Below are 21378 nucleotides of genomic sequence, written 5' to 3'. Positions count from 1 at the left end.
TGAGATTACAAAAATTAAATATGCAATAATCTCTTAAATTAGGAATCCTTAAGAACTGGAATGTCTAAGATGGCAGAATGTTTTAGTCTGTGGTAATGGAAGTGTGTGTTCATAGGAAGTAAAGAGTTTTGCTCACATGCTATCACTCAGATAACATCTGAGTTATCATTTTGGCTTGACTGATAAAACTCAGCATTGAGGCCAGGTGTGGTAGCTCATGCCTGTAATCCCAGCACTTTGAGGGGCTGAGGTGGGTCAATCACTTGAGGTCAGGAGTTCGAGACCAAGTTGGCCAACATGGTGAAACACTGTCTCTACTTAAAATAAAAAAATTAGCCAGGCATGGTAGCGCATGCCTATAGTCCCAGCTACTCCGGAGACTGAGGCAGGAGAATCACTTGAAAACTCTGGAGGAGGCTGCCGTGAGCTGAGATGGCTCCACTGCACTCCAGCCTGGGCAACAGAACCAGATTCCGTCTCAAAAAACAAACAAACAAAATTCCCAGCACTTTGGAAGGCCGAGGTGGGTGGATCACCTGAAGCTAGGAGTTCAAGACCAGCCTGGCCAACATGGTGAAACCCTGTCTCTACTAAAAATATAAAAATTAGCCAGGCATGGTGGCATGCACCTGTAGTCCCAGCTACTCCAGAGGCTGACGTGGGAGAATCGCTTGAACTCGGGAGGTGGAGGTTGCAGGGAGGCAGAGGCTGCAGTGAGCCAAGATCGTGCCAGAGTGACAGAGTGAGACCCTGTCTAAAAAAGAAAAAAAAAAAAAAAAAAAATCAGCATCGCCACACTTAATTACTTGTAAAATGTCCCCCTTTCTGCTAGACTATAAGCTCCATGCACAAGAACTATTTCTGGCTTGCTTACAGCTCCACTCCACGTACATGGTAGGTTGTTCATAAATACGTGTGATAAAAATGACAACAAACACCATTAACACAAAAGCAGCCTACACACGAATTACCAAGTCATGAGTGCTAAGTCAATGCTAATATATAACAATGGCTTCACTTATTATGATCCTCAAAAGCTCTAAGTACTCTGATGCATCATTGGCAGACCTCTCTTCATTTACTCTTTCAAAAGAAGGACCATCAGCCTAACTTCTTGATTTTATGTGACTTAAAGATTCCAAACCATATACAGTCAAATATAAATAATTTTTTATGTATCTATCTTTGTAAATGAAGATAAAAGCTTGGCCAGGTGTGGTAGCTCACGCTTGTAATCCCAGCATTTTGGGAGGTCAAGGCGGGAGGATCACCTGAGGTCAGGAGTTCGAGACCAGGCTGGCCAACATGACGAAACCCCGTCTCCACTAATAATACAAAAAAAAAATTGGCCGGGCATGGTGGCACATGCCTCTAATCCCAGCTACTTGGGAGGCGGAGACAGGAGAATTGCTTGAACCCAGGAGGAGGTGGTTGCAGTGAACACAGATCACGACACTGCATTCCAGCCTGGGTGATGGAGCGAGACTCCATCTCAAATAAAAAAATATATATATATATATGTGTGTGTGTGTGTGTATATATCCTTATATGTGTGTGTGTATACATACATATATATATATAAAAAAGCTCAAAGCACTAAGAAAAGTGGCAACAAGAATGTACAGGGTCTAATCCAGTCAGAAATCTATCTGGTAATACAGTAATGCCAATTGTGCAGTGCAGCAGTGTGATCTCAGCTCACTGCAACCTCCACCTCCCAGGTTCAAGCGATTCTCCTGCCTCAGCCTCCCAAGTAGCTGGGATTACAGGTGCCTGCCACTACACCTGGCTAATTTTTGTATTTTTAGTAGAGATGGGGTTTCACCATGTTAGCCAGGCTAGGCTCAAACTCCTGGCCTCAAGTGATCTGGCTACCTCTACCTTCCAAAGTGCTGGGATTACAGGCGTGAGCCACCATACCCGGCTTCCAACACATTTTCGAACATCAAACCGCCAATATCTACCGTATTTCTGGCTCGTCCAAGGATTTGCAGAAAATTTTTAAATCGATGAAATGATTCCTTAATCAAGTATAATTAAAAAGATTTCTGGGCCAAGTGCGGTGGCTCACACCTGTAATCCCAGCACTTTGGGAGGCTGCGGCGGGCGGATCACGAAGTCGGGATATTGAGACCATCCTGGCTAACACGCTGAAACCCCATCTCTACTAAAAAACACAAAATTTTAGCCGGGCATGGCGGCAGGAGACTGTAGTCCCAGCTACTCGGGAGGCTGAGGCAGGAGAATGGCATGAACCCGGGAGGCAGAGCTTGCAGTGAACCGAGATTGCACTACTGCACTCCAGCCTGGGCAAAGAGCGAGACTCCATCTCAAAAAAAAAAAAAATTTCTGATGTATGTCAATGCCAAATATAAACTGCTGATATAAACTGCTGGTCTTGTCTATTCTGCTATAAGTTGTGTTTGTTTTTTTGTTTGTTTTTTTGTTTTTGAGACGGAGTTTCGCTCTTGTTGCCCAGGCTAGAGTGCAATGGCCGATCTTGGTTCACCGCAACCTCCACCTCCCGGGTTCAAGCGATTCTCCTGCCTCAGCCTCCCGAGTAGCTGGGATTACAGGCATGTGCCACCACGCCCGGCTAATTTTGTATTTTTAGCAGAGACAGGGTTTCTCCATGTTGGTCAGGCTGGTCTCGAACTCCCGACCTCAGGTGATCCGCCCGCCTTGGCCTCCCAAAGTGCTGGGATTACAGGCATGAGCCACTGCATCTGGTCAACATGTGTTTTTATAAAACCAAATATGCTTATATGTGATTGCTAAAAAACGAAATAATGTCAGAATAATGTTATAGTTGTATTAGTTAATATTAGACAAGCTAAAATTAGAATTATAACCTTCATCAAGAAAAAGAAAGTTATCAACTCAGTTATCACATAGGTAGATAATGCTTCCAGATCTATTCATAAAAGAAGCTTAAATAACTCCCTACACCAGCAATTCTTGCCTCAAAGTGGATCCATGACTCTATTGGGTTGCATTTTCTCCTAGTCGCTACTTAATAACAGTCCCACTGGCTCAGAGCTTGCTATCATCTGCACTGAATCAGAACCCACTGGCTAACATTTTCAATCCATGACTTCATTTTATTTTCATTTGTTTATTTTTGAGACAGGGTTCTCACTCTGCCGCCCATGGTGGAGTGCGGTGGTGCAATCTTGACTCACTGCAGCCTCAACCTCCTGGGCTCAAGTGATCCTCCCACGTCAGCCTCCCGAGTAGCTGGGGACTACAGGTGCACACCACCTCCAAAATTGTATTTTATTTTATTTTATTTTATTTTATTGAGATGGAGTCTCGCTCTGTCACCCAGGCTGGAGTGCAGTGGCACAATCTCGGCTCACTGCAAGCTCTGCCTCCCAGGTTCACGCCATTCTCCTGCCTCAGCCTCCTGAGTAGCTGGGATTACAGGCACCTGCCACCACGCCTGGCTAAATTTTTGGGGTTTTTTTTTTTTAGTAGAGATGGGGTTTCACCGTGTTAGCCAGGATGGTCTCCATCTCCTGACCTCGTGATTGCCCACCTCGGCCTCCCAAAGTGCTGGGATTACAGGCGTGAGTCACTGTGCCCGGCCCATGATTTTATTTTTAATATTCCCTAAGATAGCCTCCAGCCACACTCACCTGCCTGCCAATCCTATTCAAATGTTGTGGAGGCATCAATTATTGTTTTTGCTAGTACTCTGATTACAAAGTTACACAGGTTTTGTATGGTCTACCTCAATCTTATTTTTCCCATAAGCCTGTTTTGTTTTGCTTTTTAAAAATGTACCATTTTGCAGAACAAAGGTATTTTCTGAAATGCATATATAATGTTACCATGGTAACAGCTACGTCTCATTTTTTAACAAGTGAATTTTATAGCATGCAAAATCATTCCTTCTACTGGTTGTAATTTCTAATCTGCCATGAGATTAAATCTGTACTTAAATCTGTAATTTCTAGCTGTGGCAAGAAACTTTTTAAAAGTCTATTTTCAAAATTCTTTGGGTTTTGAAACTATAAATAAGGGAATACATATCTGATATGTTCTAAATAAGAATAAAATAATTCAGTGGTTATAAGACTTATAAAAGTATTTTACAGAGATTAAAATTTTTCTCTTGATATATGATTCCATTTACATAAAATGTACACAAAACACAAACCTATAGAAACAGAAGGTATACCCTAATGGGCTGAGGACAGCAATGAGGATTTAATTGTAAATGGGTATTAGGGATTTTACTGGGGTGATGAAAATATTCTAAAAGTGGACTGTGGTGGTAGTTGTACAACATGATATACTTATGGTGTGCAAAATTAGACCTTGATAAAGTTGATTTAAAAAGAAAAACTTTTCCTTAGAAATATAGCCATAAATTATATATTTAGTACTGTTTTTGTTCGTTTGTTTGTTTGAGACGGAATTTCGCTCTTGTCCCCCAGGCTGGAGTGCAATGGTGCGATCTCGGCTCACTGCAACTTCCACCTCCCGGGTTCAAGCGATTCTCCTGCCTCAGCCTCCCGAGTAGCTGGGATTACAGGCATGTGCCACCACGCCCGGCTAATTCTGTATTTTTAGTTGAGACAGGGTTTCACCATCTTGGCCAGGCTGGTCTCAAACTCCTGACCTCAGGTGATCCACCTGCCTCGGCCTCCCAAAGTGCTGGGATTACAGGCATGAGCCACTACGCCCGGCCTTTGGTACTGTTTTAATCAATCTTACTTGAAGTCATATTTTAAAATATTTTATAGTACCGAGTTTATTTTGCTAATTTGGTTTTTTTTTTAAATACCTTAGGCATCCCAGCTCTTTTTATCACACTAGGAATTATACATCTTGGACCAGTTTCTCCAGCAAATCCACACCTGCAAATAAATGGAAAATTGAAACAACTTATAATATTCTTTTAAATATTTGTCACAGAAACCAATTTTCCCTGTATTCATTTCAAAACAATGGCCACAATAACATTTGAAAATACCTCTGATGTATTTAAAGGGATTAAAAAAAATCACTCCACAAAATTAATAAGTTAATACTATTTATTAATGCTTGTGTATTAACAGAAAATTCTATCAAATTAGTGATACTTAAAAAAACCAATGTAATATTTTAGGGCAGCATTTACTCTTTTTTTTTTTTTGAGATGGAGTCTGGCTCTGTCACACAGGCTGGAGTGCAGTGGCAAAGATCTAGGCTCACTGCAAGCTCCGCCTCCCAGGTTCACGCCATTCTCCTGCCTCAGCCTCCCGAGTAGCTGGGACTACAGGCACCCACCACCACGTCCGGCTAATTTTTTTTTTGTATTTTTAGTAGAGAAGAGGTTTCACCACGTTAGCCAGGATGGTCTCGATCTCCTGACCTCGTGATCTGCCTGCCTCGGCCTCCCAAAGTGCTGGGATTACAGGCGTGAGCCACTGTGCCTGGCCAACTTTTTTCCTAGTTGTTAATTTTAGCAGAATTTTAGGCAAGACATATCTACAACTCTGAATCTGTACTACATTATATGACTTCATTCATATAATTCATCTCTATCACTCATAATTCCATCATTCTAATATTGTTAGCTCCCATATTGGTGTATTCACTTTCAGTCTTCTTATGATTATGCATACATATTTGACATAGTTATAATCACACTTCATACATAATTAATTCATATGGTAAGCTTCTGCCCATATTAACGTAATCTTCATTGGTATCATTTTCACCTTTTTTTTTTTTTTTTTTGAGGCAAGGTCTCGCTCTGTCGCCCAGGCTGGAGTGCAGTGGCACAAACTCAGCTCACTGCAGCCTCCGTCTCCCAGGCTCAAGCGATCCTTCTCCCTTGGCCTTCCAAAGTGCTAGGATTTCAGGCACAACACTATGGCCGGTTAAAGCTTGCATTTTTTGTAGAGCTGGGTTTCCTCATGTTGCCCAGGCTGGTCTCGAACTCCTGGGCTCAAGTGATTGGCCCGCCTCAGCTTTCCAAAGTGCTGGGATTACAGTATCATTTTTAAAACTGCATATTTCATTATTTTAAAAACGATGCTCTTGAGTATTTAGCTATTTCCAGTTTTGTTTCATGTTACTAAAACAAAATTTTGCTAAAAACGTTGCTAAAAATGATCATCATACTAGTTTAGTCTTAACACCCTGTCTTCTTGTCCTGTCTAGTTTTTGGTACTGCTCTCCTCGTATTCCCAAATAATTATCTTCATCTCCTCCTATTCCCATCTCCATGTTTACTTGCATCAGTGCTCCTCAAACATCTCAGAATGCAAGCCATTAGACTTCAATTTCTTTTTTTTACTTCATATATTTATCTTATCATCCTCCTGCTGTATTATTCAAATATAGCTTTTTGCTTATTTCTTCCAAGTACGGCCAAAATAATTATCTTTGAATAGAAGCCTCAAATTGTTTATTATGCTTTCAAAATAATTTTTATAAGAAAATATACATAAGGAAGGGTCTTGCATAAAACAATAAGAGAATGTCATTAACCAAGGACTATGTTTAATCCAATTCTGGAGTTCCTGAGGTCCAATTTTTAAATAGGCTCTTTTAAACAGTTAGTGAATAAACAGTTATTAAATACCTACTATACGTCAGGAAGTGTCTAGAGATACAAAAAGATTTTTCAAATGTTTCATTTTCATAAACACATATATAATGTAATTGCCTGTTACTTCCCTCTCTGTTGAGCCCATCACAAAGACTCTTAATCTGGAGTCCCAGGACCACAATTACTGTCTGCCAATTCCCTGAAACTGTGTGTAAATATCTTAGGGTTTGTGTATTTGAGGTTTTCATCCAGCCATTAAAGAGAACTATGCCATCCGAAGGGTCGAGAAACTCCTCTCTAGTGTTTACACGCTGGTTTGTTTAAAACATGTCAAATCCAACCTTAGAGTTTAGGGGAGCCAACAAAGGATTTCCAGAGTGTTATCTGTAGGGTTTCACCTCTTAATGTGCCCAGTCTCCCTAATTCTTGAGGAGCCTGTCTTAAACATCTTTGCATTTTCAGCACCAAAATAAGCTCCGTTCAATATTTTATGATGAAATTCGTCATAGAACATTTACATGCCGTTGGCTGCCTTCCTCATCTGATGAGCCCAGGGTAAGCGGGGTCTAGGTCACGGTTGTCACCCCCTACACAGATGATTCCAAAGGGTTTGTTGGGTTTGGGGTGATGACAAGGGGCGGCGACGAGGGCAATTCAATCGAAGCTTCCTGGGCCTCTCTGGGAGTCAGACCCCGATCCTCGAATTCGCATTGCCCATGGAGGAAATAATAAGGGTTGTTATTTACAAGGGCGCTGGTTGAAGAAAAGGGAAGGCCCGGAGCTGCCCAGCGAGTCGGCGATGAGGACCCAGGCAGTGCCTGAGGCTTGGCCACCCGCCCTCCCCTCGGGTCGAACACAGCTGGCGTCACAGCCACTCACTTGGTAAAGGCCTCTCCCAGGTCGATCACGACCGCCGTCTTCTCTCCGCCGCTCCCCAGGCCCTCGTAGAGCGGCATGGTAGGAAGGAAGACTGAGAGAAGAGGGTCGCAGCCTCCGCCGCGAACAAGCTTCGACGCTCGGGGGGCGGGGCCGGGGCTCTGGCGCTCGGGCGACGGCGACGGCGGGGGCCACGAGCGGCGGCGGCGCGCCGGACCCGGGCTGTCCCAGGCTGTGCCTCACCCCGCGTTGGACCAAAACTCGCAGGTGCGGCCGTCTCCAGGACTAGGGGAAAAGAGGCGCTGGCAGGCGGGAATCCGAGTGCGGGTGTGCGGAGGCCGCGGCGATCAGGCGCGCCGGGCGCCCCGAGGGGGCGGAGCCGGCCTCCCTGTCATTCCCGCCCACCACGCCCCAAAGCCGCACCCACGCGCGGCTGTGAAGAGGTTCGGTCTCAGCGCACTGTGAAAAGGTCCCTGAGGACCTGGCGGCGCAGGGGTCCCCGAGAGACGACGCAAACCCGAAGCTCTGATTCACGCTCTTGGGGGGCAAAAGATGCTGAGCCCCTATTCTGTGCTAGGCGTTTTGCCTAATATTTAATCTTCTCAAGAAATACCAAGAATATGTGTTTTCTCATCCGTGGGAACCGACGCTCAGAGAGATTAACTTTCCCGGCGTCCCACGGCAGAGCCAGGAGCAAACCCGCAGACTTCCTAATTGCAAAGCCTATGCTACTGATGCTTTAGAGAATAATACGTACAGACCATGCTTTAGTTAGTAGTCTTTCTGAAAGTTTTTATTTTACTCCAGAATTAAGCTAAAGTAGCATCGTGAATCTTGAATCTATCTATGGAGGAGCGGTCGGGATGGTTTAGTAGAAGGAGCATTGAAGCAAAGGTCCCTATTAGGTTGGTGCAAAAGTAATTGCTATTTTTGTCGTTACTTTTAACGTTTACATTACTGTTTACATCTTTGTCAGTTCACAGCTTTCTGTGAAAATATTTTTTTCTGCAAATATTAGCTCTAACTGTATCTATGCATAGGAGTGGAAAAGACTGTCAAAGGAGAGGCTCTACAATAAGAAAAGAGGTTGAAGGGTAAATAGGTGAGGAATAGCAACATTTAGCGGATGTACTGGGTTGAACGTCCCTCCAATATTCTTGTCCACTGGGAACCTCAGAATGTGACCCTATTTGGAAATAGATTATTGGCAGATGCAATCAAGTTAAGATGAGGTTATACTGTATTAAGATGGTCCCAACTATCTGAGCGCAGTGGCTCACACCTGTAGTCCCAGCACTTTGGGAGGCTGAAGCGGGAGGATCCTTAAGCCCAAGAAGTCTAAGGCTGTAGTGAGTCAGGATTGTGCCGCTGCACTCCAGCCTGGGCAACAACAGAGTGAGAGCTTGTCTCTCTCAAAAAAAAAAAAAAAAAAAAAAAAAAAAAAAAGGCCCTACTCCAATGGTTGGTAACAAGAGTTAGTGGGGTAGTTGGGGATAAGCTATTTCCATAACAAAAACTAATGCCGTAACAATGCAGAAATTTGGAATGCGATATTAGTAAAATTCATGTTTAAGTCCAAATTACTGATCAGTGATCCTCCTTGAAAGCAAATTGCTGGAGATAGGAGGATGAAGTTGGAGTTATGATGGGGAAGAAAACTGTAAGAAACGTGGGAAAAGATTAAATTTTTTGCTTAATAGGATCAGAGTATTTGAATAGGACCCCTCACTTGGGTTCAGATTCTGTTTCTGCCACTTTCTGTCAAGTCCCTAATACCTCTGATCATCCACTTCCTTATCGGTAAACTGTTCTGCTGCTTCACAAGGTATTTGTAAGGATCAATCTGGAATTATGTTTCTGAAACTATTGAAATGATGAAGTGTTGTTATTACCCATTCTAGGTTTTCCATGACAGCTCACCAGCTGGATTTGTTTCCTAGGGACTGCTGTAACAAAGTACCACAAATGGTGGTTTGAGGCAACAAAAATTTATTCTTTCACACTTCTGGAGGTGAGAAGTCAGAAATCAAGGTGTCAGCAAGAGCAAGGTCATGCCCTCTTTGAAGGCTCTTGAGGAAGATCCTTTCTTGTCTTTTTTTTTCCTTTTTTTTTTTGAGCTGGAGTCTCGGTCTGTTGCCCAGGTTCGATCTCAGCTCACTGCAGCGTCTGTCCCCCGGGTTCAAGTGATTCTCCTGCCTCAGCCTCTCGAGCAGCTGGGATTACAGGCGCCTGTCACCACACCCGGCTATTTTTATTTTTATTAATTTTTTTTATTTTTAGTAAAGATGGGGTTTCACCATGTTGGCCAGGCTGGTCTCAAACTCATAACCTCAGGTGATCCGCCTGCCTTGATTTCTCAAAGTGCTGGGATTACACCGCGCCCAGCCCAGCCTTTTTTTTTTTTTTTTTTTTTTTTTTGAGGCACAGTTTCGCTCTTGTGGATCAGGCTGGAGTGCAATGGCGTGGTCTCGGCTCACCACAACCTCAGCCTCCTGGGTTCAAGCGAGTCTCCTGCCTCAACCTCCCTAGTAGCTGGGATTGCAGGCATGTACCACCACGCCTCGGCCTCCCAAAGTGCTGGAATTACAGGTGTGAGCCACTGCACCCGGCCTTTTTTTTTTTTTTTTTTAAACAGAATCTCTCTCTGTCATCCAGGCTGGCGTGCAGTGGTGCAACCTTGGCTTACTGCACTCCAGACTGGGCTCAAGCTATTCTCCTGCCTCACCTTCCCAAGTAGCTGGGACTGCAGGCGTGTGCCACCTTGCCTGGCTAGTTTTTGTATTTTTTGTAGAGAGGGGTTTCACCATGTTGCCCAGGCTAGTTTTGAATTACTGAGCTCCGGTGATCCGCCAGCCTCAGCCTCCCAAAGTGCTGGGATAACAGACGTGAGCCACCGTGCCCGACCTTCTTTCTTGCCTTTTCCTAGCTTCTGGTGGTTGCTGGCAATCCTTGATGTTCCTTTGTTTCTAGATACACAACTCCAATCTCTGCCTCTGTCATCACTTGGCCTTCTTCCCTGTGCCTCTGCAGTTTTCACATTATGTACTCCTCCCTGTGTCTTCACATGAGTTTCCTTCTGTGTTTGTCTCTGTGTCGATTTCCCTCCTTTTTTCTTGTTTTTCTTTTTTTTTTTATTCTGTATTCTGCGGAACAAATTTCTCTCTTCTTGTTTATTTTTATTTTATTATTATTTTTTGAGATGGAGTTTCACTCTTGTCGCCCAGGCTGGAGTGCAGTGGCACGATCTCAGCTCACTGCAACCTCCGCCACCTGGGTTCAAGCGATTCTCCTGCCTCAGCCTCCCAAGTAGATAGTGCCTGGAATTACAGGCACCTGCCACCATGCCTGGCTAATTTTTTGTATTTTTACTAGAGACGGGGTTTTGCCATGTTGGCCAGGCTGGTCTCAACTCCTGACTTCAAGTGATGCACCCGCTTCAGCCTCCCGAAGTGCTGGCATTACAGGTACGAGCCTCTGCGCCCGGCCTCCCTCTTCTAAGGATATCAGTTACTGGCTTAGGGTCCATCTTAACCCAGTATGACTTCATCTTAACTTGATTACATCTGCAAAGGATCTAATTCCAAATATAGTCACATTCTAAGATTACTGGTGCACAAAAATTTTGGGGAGGACACTATTCAACCCAGTACACAAGCTAAATGTTGGTGTTCTCCATGGTTCTGCTCTTGAACCTCTTTTCTTATTGTACACCCTCTCCTTTGCCAATCTCTTCCACTCCCATAGACACAGCTAGAGATAGTATTTGTTGAGTTCTATTTGCTAGCTCTCCTTGCTATACATAATCCCATTTATTCCTCACAACAACTTTATGAGTTAAGTGTTACTGTTACTGGGAAGGGGTCTCACTCCAGACCCCAAGAGGGTTCTTACACCTCGCACAAGAAATAATTCAGGGCAAGTCCATAGAGTAAAATGAAAACAAATACATTAAGAAAGTAAAGGAATAAAAGAATGGCTAGTCATAGGCAGAGCAGCAGCGTGGGCTGCTTAACTGCTTATACTTATCGTTACTTCTTGATGATATACTAAACAAGGGGTGGATTATTCATGGATTTCAGGGAAAGGGTTGGACAATTCCTGGAACTGAGGGTTCCTCCCCCTTTTAGACTATATAGGGTAACTTCCCGATATTGCCATGGCATTTGTAACTGTTGTGGCACTGGTGGGAATGTCTTTTCATGTGCCTTGACATTATATTCTTCGTGTTTCTTTTGTTTGGGATTAAGTGAACTTGGACCTATGGTTTTATAGTTTTCATCAAATTTGGAATATTTTGACCTTTGTTTCTTCAAGTAATTTTTCTATATTGACTCTTCTCCTTTGGGTAGTCCAAGTACATATGTTATTAGGTGGTTTAAAGCTTTCTCATAGCTCACTGATTCTTTCTTCTTTTTCCTTTTTCTCACTTACATTTTTTTCTCTGTGTTTCTTTTTGTATAGTTTCTACTGTTTTGTCTTCATGTCTATTAATCTTCTCTTTTGCAGCATTTAATCTGCTATTAATCCCATCCAATGTATTTTTCACCTCAAAATTGTATTTTTAACTTCTAGAAGTTCAATTTAGGTCTTTTTCTTTGTATCTTTTTATTTATTTTTTTTTTCCAGACAGTTTTGCTCTGTCACCCAGGCTGGAGTATAGTGGTGTGATCTCCCCATTGCAACTTCTGCCTCCTGAGTCAAGTGATCCTTCCACCTCAGCCACTCAAGTAGCTGGGACTACAGGCACATACCACCATGCCCAGCTCTTTTTTTTTTTTTTTTTTTTTTGTGGAGAGACAGGATTTTGCCATGTTACCCAGGCTGCTCTTGAGCTTCTGGGCTCAAGCAATCCACCCATCTCAGCCTCCCAAATTGCCGGGATTACAGGTGTAATCTGCGCCCGGACATTCTTTGTATCTTCTATGTCTCTCCTTAAACATGCTTGTGTTTTTCTCTACCTTCTTGAATGTATGGACTATAAATATAATTATTTTAATGTTCTTGTCTACTAATTTTTTTTTTCTTTTTTTTGAGATGGAGTCTTTCTCTGTCTTCTAGGCTGGAGTGCAGTGGTACAATCTTGGCTTACTTCAACCTCCACCTGCCTGGTTCGAGCAATTCTCCAGCCTCAGCCTCCTGAGTATCTGGGATAACAGACGTGAACCACTATGGCTGGCTAATTTTTTTGTAATTTTAGTGTAGACAGGGTTCACCATTTTAGCCAGGCTGGTCTCAAACTCCTGACCTCAGGTGATCCACTCACCTCGGCCTCCCAAAGTGCTGGGATTACAGGTGTGAGCCACTGCACCCGGCTTGTCTGCGAGTTCTACCACCCGTGCCCTTTCTGATTCTATTTCTGTGTTTTCCCCTTGCTGTGAGACATATTTTCCTTCTTTTCTGCATGACTGTTAAGTTTTGATTAGATGCCAGACAGTGTCAGTTTTACATTGTCAAGATGCTGATTTTTTTTTTTAATTTCTTAGAATATTCTCAAGCTTTGTTCTGGAATGCAGTCAAGTTACTCAAAAATAGTTTTATCCTTTTGGGGTTTGCTTTCGTAGATGGGACCAGAACAGCCTTTAGGCCAGAGCTAATTTTTCTCAACTAGTGAAATAAGACCCCTCTTTTAGTATCCTACCTAATGCCCGAGGTATTACAGGGTTTTCAACTGTGGTTGGTGGGAACACAAACACTTTCAAGCTGTATGTTAACTTCAGGGAATTAATCTGCCTTCGCTTTTTTGGCGGTTTTTTTTCCCCCAGCCTTGAGTAGTTTCCTTACATGCGTGTAGCTAAAAATTCAAGGAGAACCCTGTGCAGATTGCCAAAGCTTTCTCTCTCTTTGTGCAGCTCTTTCCTCCTTCTACAGCTTTCTCCCATTGGTACTGTCCTCTGCGAATCCTACTGCTTTAGCCTTCCTGAATTTATGACTTTGTCCCTAGTGGGAGCAGTGTGGGTTCCCTCTCCCTGTGCTTCATCCTGGAACCTCCAGACAACAGGCTGAAGCAATCACAGGGGTTACCTTGCTTGTTTCCTTTCTGTCAGGGATCACTGTCTTGCACTGCCTATTGCTTCCTATCTGCAAAACATTGTTTCATATATAGTATGTCCTGTTTTCTAGTTGTTTTAGGTAGGAGTCCCTGTTACTCTATCATGTCTTACAGGAGAAGTCCCTCCAGAAACTGATTTTAAAACCAGCATTTTGTATAAATAGTTGTGTCAGTTATCTATTGCTGCCTAACAAATTTTCCCAAAATTTAGTGGCTTAAAACAACCACCACTTATTTGCTCATGATTTTGTGTTGATAATTTGGCTGGGCCAAAACAGGTAGTTCTTATATTCCACATGGTGTCAGCTAGGCTCACTCATGTGTTTGCAGTCAGTTAACAGGTCAGCTGGGGACTGGCTGGTCCAAGAAGGCCTTAGTCACACATCTGGCAGATGGTGGTGGCTTTCAGTGGAGCCCCTCTGTCTCTGTGACCTCCTACCCTCTTGAACATGAAACCAGTTTTATTTAATTGATAACAGAAGCATATCAAAACCCTGAAAGCTGAAGTTGCTAGGTTGCTTAAGGCCTACCTTTGGAAGTCACACATCACTTCTGTCTCAGGCTATTAGTTAAAGGAACTCACAAGCCCAGCTTAGGTTCTGGGGTGGGGAAATAGACTCCATTTAATTATTGGAAAGGGGAGTGAATTCACACAGTGAAGAAGCACAAACACAAATAATTACAATTCTTTGTAGTAGATTGTCATAGTAACTAGTTAACAAAACATGTATTTAATGGCATCGTTTGTTTTGAAACTATCTTCTGGATTAGAGGACAGTCTATTATAAGGAAATAACTAGTTTATTTTGGCTTAAAAACCTTATTGTTGGGAGGATAACCCTTTAGACCTTTGCCATGAGCTATGAGGTGTCAGGATGTGGACTAGAGAAACTATTGGGCTATAAGTGTCTAGGAGATCAGTGTTAATACCCTCCGTAGAGAAAAGAAAGAGGAAAGGGAAGAGAAAAAAGGAGAAGATAGAAAAAAATAGTAGTAGTTCACAAAGTATAGGAAAAAGAATTATCTTCTTCCATCTGTGAGGCAAAAAGGACTCTTTCCATTGCATGGAACAGAAACCTAACTCAAAACTGGCTTGCTTAACTGAAAATCCTGAAATAGAATGGGGCATCAGGCATGGCTGGATCCTGTGCTAACAGTGCAATGAGAATAGTTCCATCTTTCTGTTTTCCTCTAGGTTGGCTTCATTCTCAGGCAGGCTTTCTCCTTGTGAGGGCAATGTGGCTCCCAGAAATTACAGATATATACCGACCAGTATAGCCATACCCAAGAGAGAAAGCTTCTCTTTTTAAAATTCCAGCACTTCTGGTGCTGACTGGCCGTGCCTCAGTCCATATTCATACTTGAACCACGAGCAGGAAAATGAGATACTCTTATTAGCCAGGTCTTCTGCCCATTGCTGAGGTGGGCTCTGCCCTGTGAGAACTAAAGGACAAAAAGTGGGGGAAATGTGGTTTCTCAGCAGAAAACCAGGGTATTTTTCTTAGAAGCAATGGGAATAGATGATGGACAGGCTGAAACAATGGAAGCCCTAAGCTGCCTCTGTCCTTTTCTCTCATAGACAGCCTATTTTACTCCATTCCCACTGTACTGCCTAACCTAAATGAAGATAATAATGAGTCCTTGGAGCCCATGTTGATAAACTGCTCATTCTTAGTCACCAAAGCCCTCCTAAGAGCTAATGATCACTGCCTCCAAGAATACTCAGCTTCTTTAACTCAGAAACTGATGTTAGGTCCAGAGCGGCTGGGAAGGTGACCTAATCTTAGCTTTCTGAATGTGCTATAAAATCCCTCTAATGTTTGGTTGATGAAGAAGAGTTTTCATCAGCATCAGTGACTCAAGTAGTTGCATTTATAGTTAGAAGTTTATTTTATAACCAGAGTCACCTAGATCCCTCTCCTTCCATCTTTTCCTGTCCTAATGAGTTGCAAAGTCCTGTAGATTCCAACTCTCTGCAATCAGAAATGTGTCACCAGCTGTTTAATTGGTCTCTGGCCTCTCCACAGTCCACTGTCTATACTGCAGGCAGAGTGAGCACTCTAAAATGCAAACATAGTCATGACACTCTTCACTTAAAATATTTCAATGACACTCTGCAGTTCTCAGATAAGGCAGCTGCTGTATCAGCCAACCAGTAGTTTCCCAAATGTATCCTGCTACTTCACACCTCCCATATTGTGCCTAGAGTGTCATCTTTATCTAACTGCTTTCCTTTTTGTCTTTCCAAATTCTGGGAAAGTATCACCTCCTTTGAAAAGCCTTCTCTGACCTCTGGTCTGTTTTAATCTATTTTAGCTCTTCATCTGGCCTTTCACGGCACCCTATGCGTATTATAGCACATTTAAACACAAGATCCAGGAGGGCAGGGATCTTTTTCTGCTTAGTTTGCTGTTGTATCCCCAGTGCCCAACACAGCACCTGCACATGGTAGGTTCTGGATAAATATTTGATAAATGACTAGCACCTATTACTGTAAAGTAGTCCTTTATTTACTGTGTCTTCACTGAGATTAGGAACTTTATAGGCCAACACCTAGAGAGGACTGAATATGGACTAGGCACTTAGTAGTTTTTTTGAATAGATAACAGTAGCATGAAAATGTGATCAGCTGAACGGTTCTCAGCTCACCTTGAAGTCAATTTGCAAGGGATAGTAGGAAACTTTTTCAGAGTCTGAGCATGCAGCTATCCATCTATGTGACTGACCACAATAGTGGTTTTGAAGCTAACCTCTTAAAGAAAATTTCATGCCACATTTCATGAATGCTTATAACATATTGTAATAAAACTTCAAATAATGAGCTAGAGCCCACAACCAGTTGAAATTATGGTAGTGTGTCCTCTTCTAAGAAAGAGAAGTAATTCACCAGAGAAAAGTACCAGGAACTATGTTAAGGTCAGGACACAGTCAGGCTGATTTATTAGACTCTTCATTTCTGTAGAACCAGACAATGAAAATGTATTGCCAACTACAAGGTATGACAAAATCCTGAAACATCAATCACAGAATCAGTTACCCACACATATTTATACTTGTAAAGAGAGAGAAAATTGGCTAAAATATTTAATAAAGCTTTTTATAAACCATTCATGGAGCATAAAAGTATTTATTTGCTGACCTAGCATTCTATTTCACGAATATTCTACTATAAATGATTTTCATGCTGTGCCGCCAATGGACGGACAAAATACCTCAGGCCAGCATCAGATGTGGAACTGACCCTAATGATTTAATTTTTTTATATTGTTGCTAAGATGAGAGAATGAGGCTTTTTTGTTTTTTCTAATCATTTTCTTCTGTTAGTCTCAACCAGATAAGTTTCATATTTTACAAATAAAAATGGTTAGGTTGATCTGATTTTTAAAAAATGATTCGAACTAGAATGATTTGAGAATGTCAGTTACAGTTCTGTTACTCTAAGGTCTTGTTTACATTCAAGGCAATGATGGAAAGAACATTATTCCTTAGATATTTGACCCATGCATAGTAACATTATGGTCTTGTTGAGGCATCAGTAGGACATATTGTTAAAGAAAAATCTATTGATAGGGAACTTTTAATAAATTACACTTTTTTTGAGATGGAGTCTGGCTATATTGCCCAGGTTGGAGTGCAGGTACGATCTCGGCTCACTGCAACCTCTGCCTCCTGGGTTCAAGTGATTCTCCTGCCTCAGCCTCCCAAGTAGCTGAGATTACAGGCGTGTGCCACCATGCTCAGCTAATTTTTGTATTTTTATTTTTGAGACAGAGTCTCACTCTCTTGCTCAGGCTGGAGTGTAGTGGCGTGATCTTGCCTCACTGCAAGCTCCGCCTCCCGGGTTCACGCCATTTTCCTGCCTCAACCTCCTGAGTGGCTAGGACTACAGGTGCCCACCACCATGCCCGGCTAATTTTTTGTATTTTTAGTAGAGATGGGGTTTCATCATGTTAGCCAGGATGGTCTTGATTTCCCAAAGTGCTGGGATTACAGGTGTGAGCCACCGCGTCCAGCCGATTTTTGTATTTTTAGTAGAGATGGGGTTTCACCATGTTGGACAGGCTGGTCTGAAACTCCTGACCTCAAGTGATCCGCCCTCCTCCGCCTCCTAAAGTGCTGGGATTACAGGCATGAGCCACCGCTCTTGGCCAAATTATACATATTTATTATAGAAAATTCCTATTTTGTTAACAAAGCAACGATTTCTTTCTTTCTTTTTCTTTCTTTCTCTCTCTTTCTCTTTCTTTCTTTCCTTCCTTCCTTCCTTCCTTCCTTCCTTCCTTCCTTCCTTCCTTCCTTCCTTCCTTCCTTCCTTTCTTTCTTTCTTTCTTTCCCTCCCTCCCTCCTCTCCCTCCCTCCTCTCTCTCTCTCTCTCTCTCTCTCTCTTTGAGACAGAGCCTCGCTCTGTTGCCCAGGCTGGAGTACAGTCTTGGCTCACTGCAACCTCTGCTTCCTGGATTCAAGAGCTTCTCATGCCTCAGCGACCTGAGTAGCTGGGATTACAGGTGTGTGTCACTGTTCCCCGCTAATTTTTGTGTTTTTAGTAGAGAAACGGTTTTGTCCTGTTGGCCAGGCTGGTCTCAAACTCCTGGCCTCAAGTAGTCTGCCTGCCTCAGACTCCTAAAGTGCTAGGATTAATGGTGCAAGCCACCATGCCCAGCCAGCAATGATTTCTTGTCTAGTATGTGCAGGCAGAGTGCTAAGTCTGGTATCTCAGTTAATCCTTGCAAATCTTTATTAATCAACATATGAAAAATATCTCCTGCTCATAGAGGTTAAGTAACTTGTATGAGGTCATATTGCTAGTATGTGACAAAATTTGGACTTGCTCTTCCTATCACCCCATATTGCCTTTAGAAAAAAAAAAAAAAATGACAGCTAAATTATACATGTGTTCATCAGGCACTCCTAAAGGGAAAAAAAAAAATCTGGAGCCAAACCATTTAAATAAATGTGACAACATATATCTAAAATTAAACAGTGCATTGAAGGGTGTGATTTGTTCTGCTACAGAAAACGTATTCCCAGACAGTCTAGATTATGTCTCTGATCAATATGCTCAGTGAGGGAAGGATATTCCATTTTCTGAAAACGATCCCACACATTTCAGCTGCAAATAGTTAATTAGTCATTTCATAGCCAGAAAGAAGGGAGTAATCCTTTAGTGTCCATATGGCATACGTTTTCCAAGCTTATTTTTACATTCCCTTCAGTTCTCTCAATCCCAGCCTGAAAAGATTACTTAGATGATTTAGAGGTAAAGAAATGTCATCCTGTACACTCTATCAGGACATGCATTGAGCCCCTCTTCTCAAAGGCCTTATCAGACAGAGGTTGTTTTACCAATGGGGCTTATTTCTCCAAGAAACAAATTCAAGTAACAGAAGCACTGACTGGAAATTTTGTACTAAGGAAACACTGTTAAAATATTTTAGATGTGATAATGGCATTATGGTTATATTATTAGGAAAGAACTCTCTTTTAGAATTGCATGATGAAATATTTATGGGAAAATGATATCATGCCTGAGATTTACTTCAAAATAATGTAGAGAGAGAGGTTAGTGAGTTTGTAGATGGGGCAGATGGGCCATAGGTTGATGGCTGTTGGCCTGGGTGATAGCTATTTGGGGGTTTATTACACTAGTATATATATGTTTGTGTATTTAAAAAATGTTAAAAAATGCACTCACATCTGGAAATATATAAATAAAAAAGAATATAACAAAAGAAAAAAAGCTTTTTTTAAAAAAAGAAAGAAAAAAGCATAATAAAAAAATCTAAAAGTTAAGATTAAAAACCAGAAAATATGCAACTAACAAGGCTGACTCACATGTTGGGACGTACATTCACTGTGTAATAATCCTCACCTTCAAGTACACTATTTAGGGTAGAAGAACAGTACTCAAAGTATGTTTTGAGAGGATTGTTTGTTGTCCATAGGCATCAGTGTGTATCAGCCAATATTTATATCAGGACAACATTTTCATTACTATTTTGGTGTAAGAAATTTTGATGTGATTTTTCTCATTGGGGTCGTCCAAGAAGAGCATACCTAAAAGAGCTCCATTTTCCCCATTATTTTCTGGGAGGTTTTGTTGTGATCATCGTTGTCATTGTTGTTCCTATTTTGTGGTACTGTTTTCTGTAGTGGCAACAATTGGGATTGTGTGAGGTATATATCCCATGGCATGTGGGGTTCTGCCACAGTCGTCTGTCATTTGGAAATATTTGAGAGGCACTGTTCTAATGATTGAGTCTAATCATAACGTCTATATTCTCACTAGTCATTAAAGATTGGTAAAGCCTAGTCACACGTCCTTACAGAAAATAGTATGCCATATTGTCTAACGTTGTCAGCAGGCATCACGAGAGGGAAAGAGAAAACTGTCAGTCTATGCCCTGTAATTCAGGGACAAGGGTGAAGGCAAAAGCAGAGTAGCATATGTTCAACTGAAAAGTGGATAAAGAAAGTGTAGTACAGCCATACAATGGAATATTATTCAGCAATTCAGCAACAAAAAGGAATGAACTGCTGAAATACCCTACAACATTGGATGAACGTCAAAATCATTATGTTAAATGAAAGACTCCAGATACAGAAGATAATATATGATTCAATTTATGGGAGCTGTCCACAAAAGGCAAATCTATACAGATAAAAAGTAGAGTTTCCTAGGGCCAGGAACGAGAATGGGCATTAATTCTAAATGGACATTAGGGATCTTAGTGGGGTGATAGGCATGTTCTAAAACTGGATTATGGTGATGGCTGCACAACTCTGTAAATTTACTAAAAATCATTGAATTGTATGTTTCAAGTCAGTGAATTTTATTATATTTAAATTATATGTCAACAAAGGTTTTTATAAAAATCAAATCAGCTCTAAAGTATTATTTTTCACTTTTCTTTTGATATTTTTGAGTGTATGAGATGTGGCAGTGATCAAAGCTAGTGGAGTGGTATAGCCCAGAAAGAAGGTTTGCTTGTCACATCTTACAATGTTCCAAAGACCTGACTTGGAATTTCAGTATCAAGAAGCTTTGTATAAAAAATTGTTGGCGTGGACTGGGCATGATGGCTCATGCCTGTAATCCCAGCACTTTGGGAGGCTGAGGCAGGTGGATGGCCTGAGGTCAGGAGTTCAAGACCAGCCTGGCCAACGTGGTGAAACCCCGTCTCTACTAAAAATACAAAAATTAGCCAGGTGTGGTGGCAGGTGCCTGTAATCCCAGCTACTTGGGAGGCTGAGGCAGGAGAATCGCTTGAACCTGGAAGATGGAGGTTGCAGTGAGACGAGATTGCGCCATTGCACTCCAGCCTAGGCGACAAGAGCAAGATTTCGTCTCAAAAAAAAAAAAAAAAAAAATTGTTGGTGTGGGGTGCATGTCTTTTAGAAGTGTTTGAAAGGCCTTCTCGTTATCCTAGGGAAAAGGCTTCTCTTCTTCAATTCAGAGTCAATCCCTGCACTTGGGCTCTGGGCCTCGTCCCTCACACCTTCTCACTGGCCGTGCTTCCTCAGTTATACCTGCCTCCTTCTGTTTCTCACCAGCATCTTTTTAAAAAAGAAAACCCTCCCTTAACCTTATCTTCCCCTCTAGATACCACCCTATCTTTTTTTCTATTTGATCTTTGTGAAAGAGTTGTCTACATTCATTGCCTCATCTTTCTTTCTTCCCATCATTCCTTAACCTATTGCACTCTGGATTTTGCCACCTGACCAATATTGCTCTTGCAAACCACATCAGTTTCTTCTTTGTTTGCTGAATCCAATGGACATAGGTCAGTGTTTAGCCTACTTGATTTCTCTGTAAATTTTCAAACTGTTGACTGCTCTCTCCTTGAAACTTTCTCTTCTTTTAGCTTCTACAATACTACTCTTTTTTGGTTTATCGCATATATTATAG

General features: G+C 42.0%; 2 protein-coding genes across 2 annotated transcripts in view; one reads left to right on the top strand and one right to left on the bottom strand.

Annotated features, from left to right (window-relative positions):
* ACTR10 (actin related protein 10 homolog) overlaps window positions 1-7721 on the bottom strand; it is a 36011-nt gene extending 28290 nt beyond the window's left edge. The window contains exons 1-2 of the mRNA XM_025393065.1: window positions 7427-7721; window positions 4793-4865 (exon numbers count right to left, since the gene is read on the bottom strand). Of these exons, the coding sequence (XP_025248850.1) occupies window positions 4793-4865; window positions 7427-7503 (150 nt within the window). The 5' untranslated portion in view covers window positions 7504-7721. The remainder of the gene's footprint in view (window positions 1-4792; window positions 4866-7426) is intronic.
* The window catches only part of ARMH4 (armadillo-like helical domain containing 4), a 301177-nt gene that overhangs the window by 92596 nt on the left and 187203 nt on the right, over window positions 1-21378 (top strand). The gene's annotated exons all lie outside the window — the stretch shown is intronic.

The sequence above is a fragment of the Theropithecus gelada genome, chromosome 7b, assembly GCF_003255815.1.
Source record: "Theropithecus gelada isolate Dixy chromosome 7b, Tgel_1.0, whole genome shotgun sequence".
NCBI lineage: Eukaryota > Metazoa > Chordata > Mammalia > Primates > Cercopithecidae > Theropithecus > Theropithecus gelada.
The sequence above is the reverse complement of the archived record's forward strand: the minus strand, read 5'-3'. Positions and strand labels throughout refer to the sequence as shown.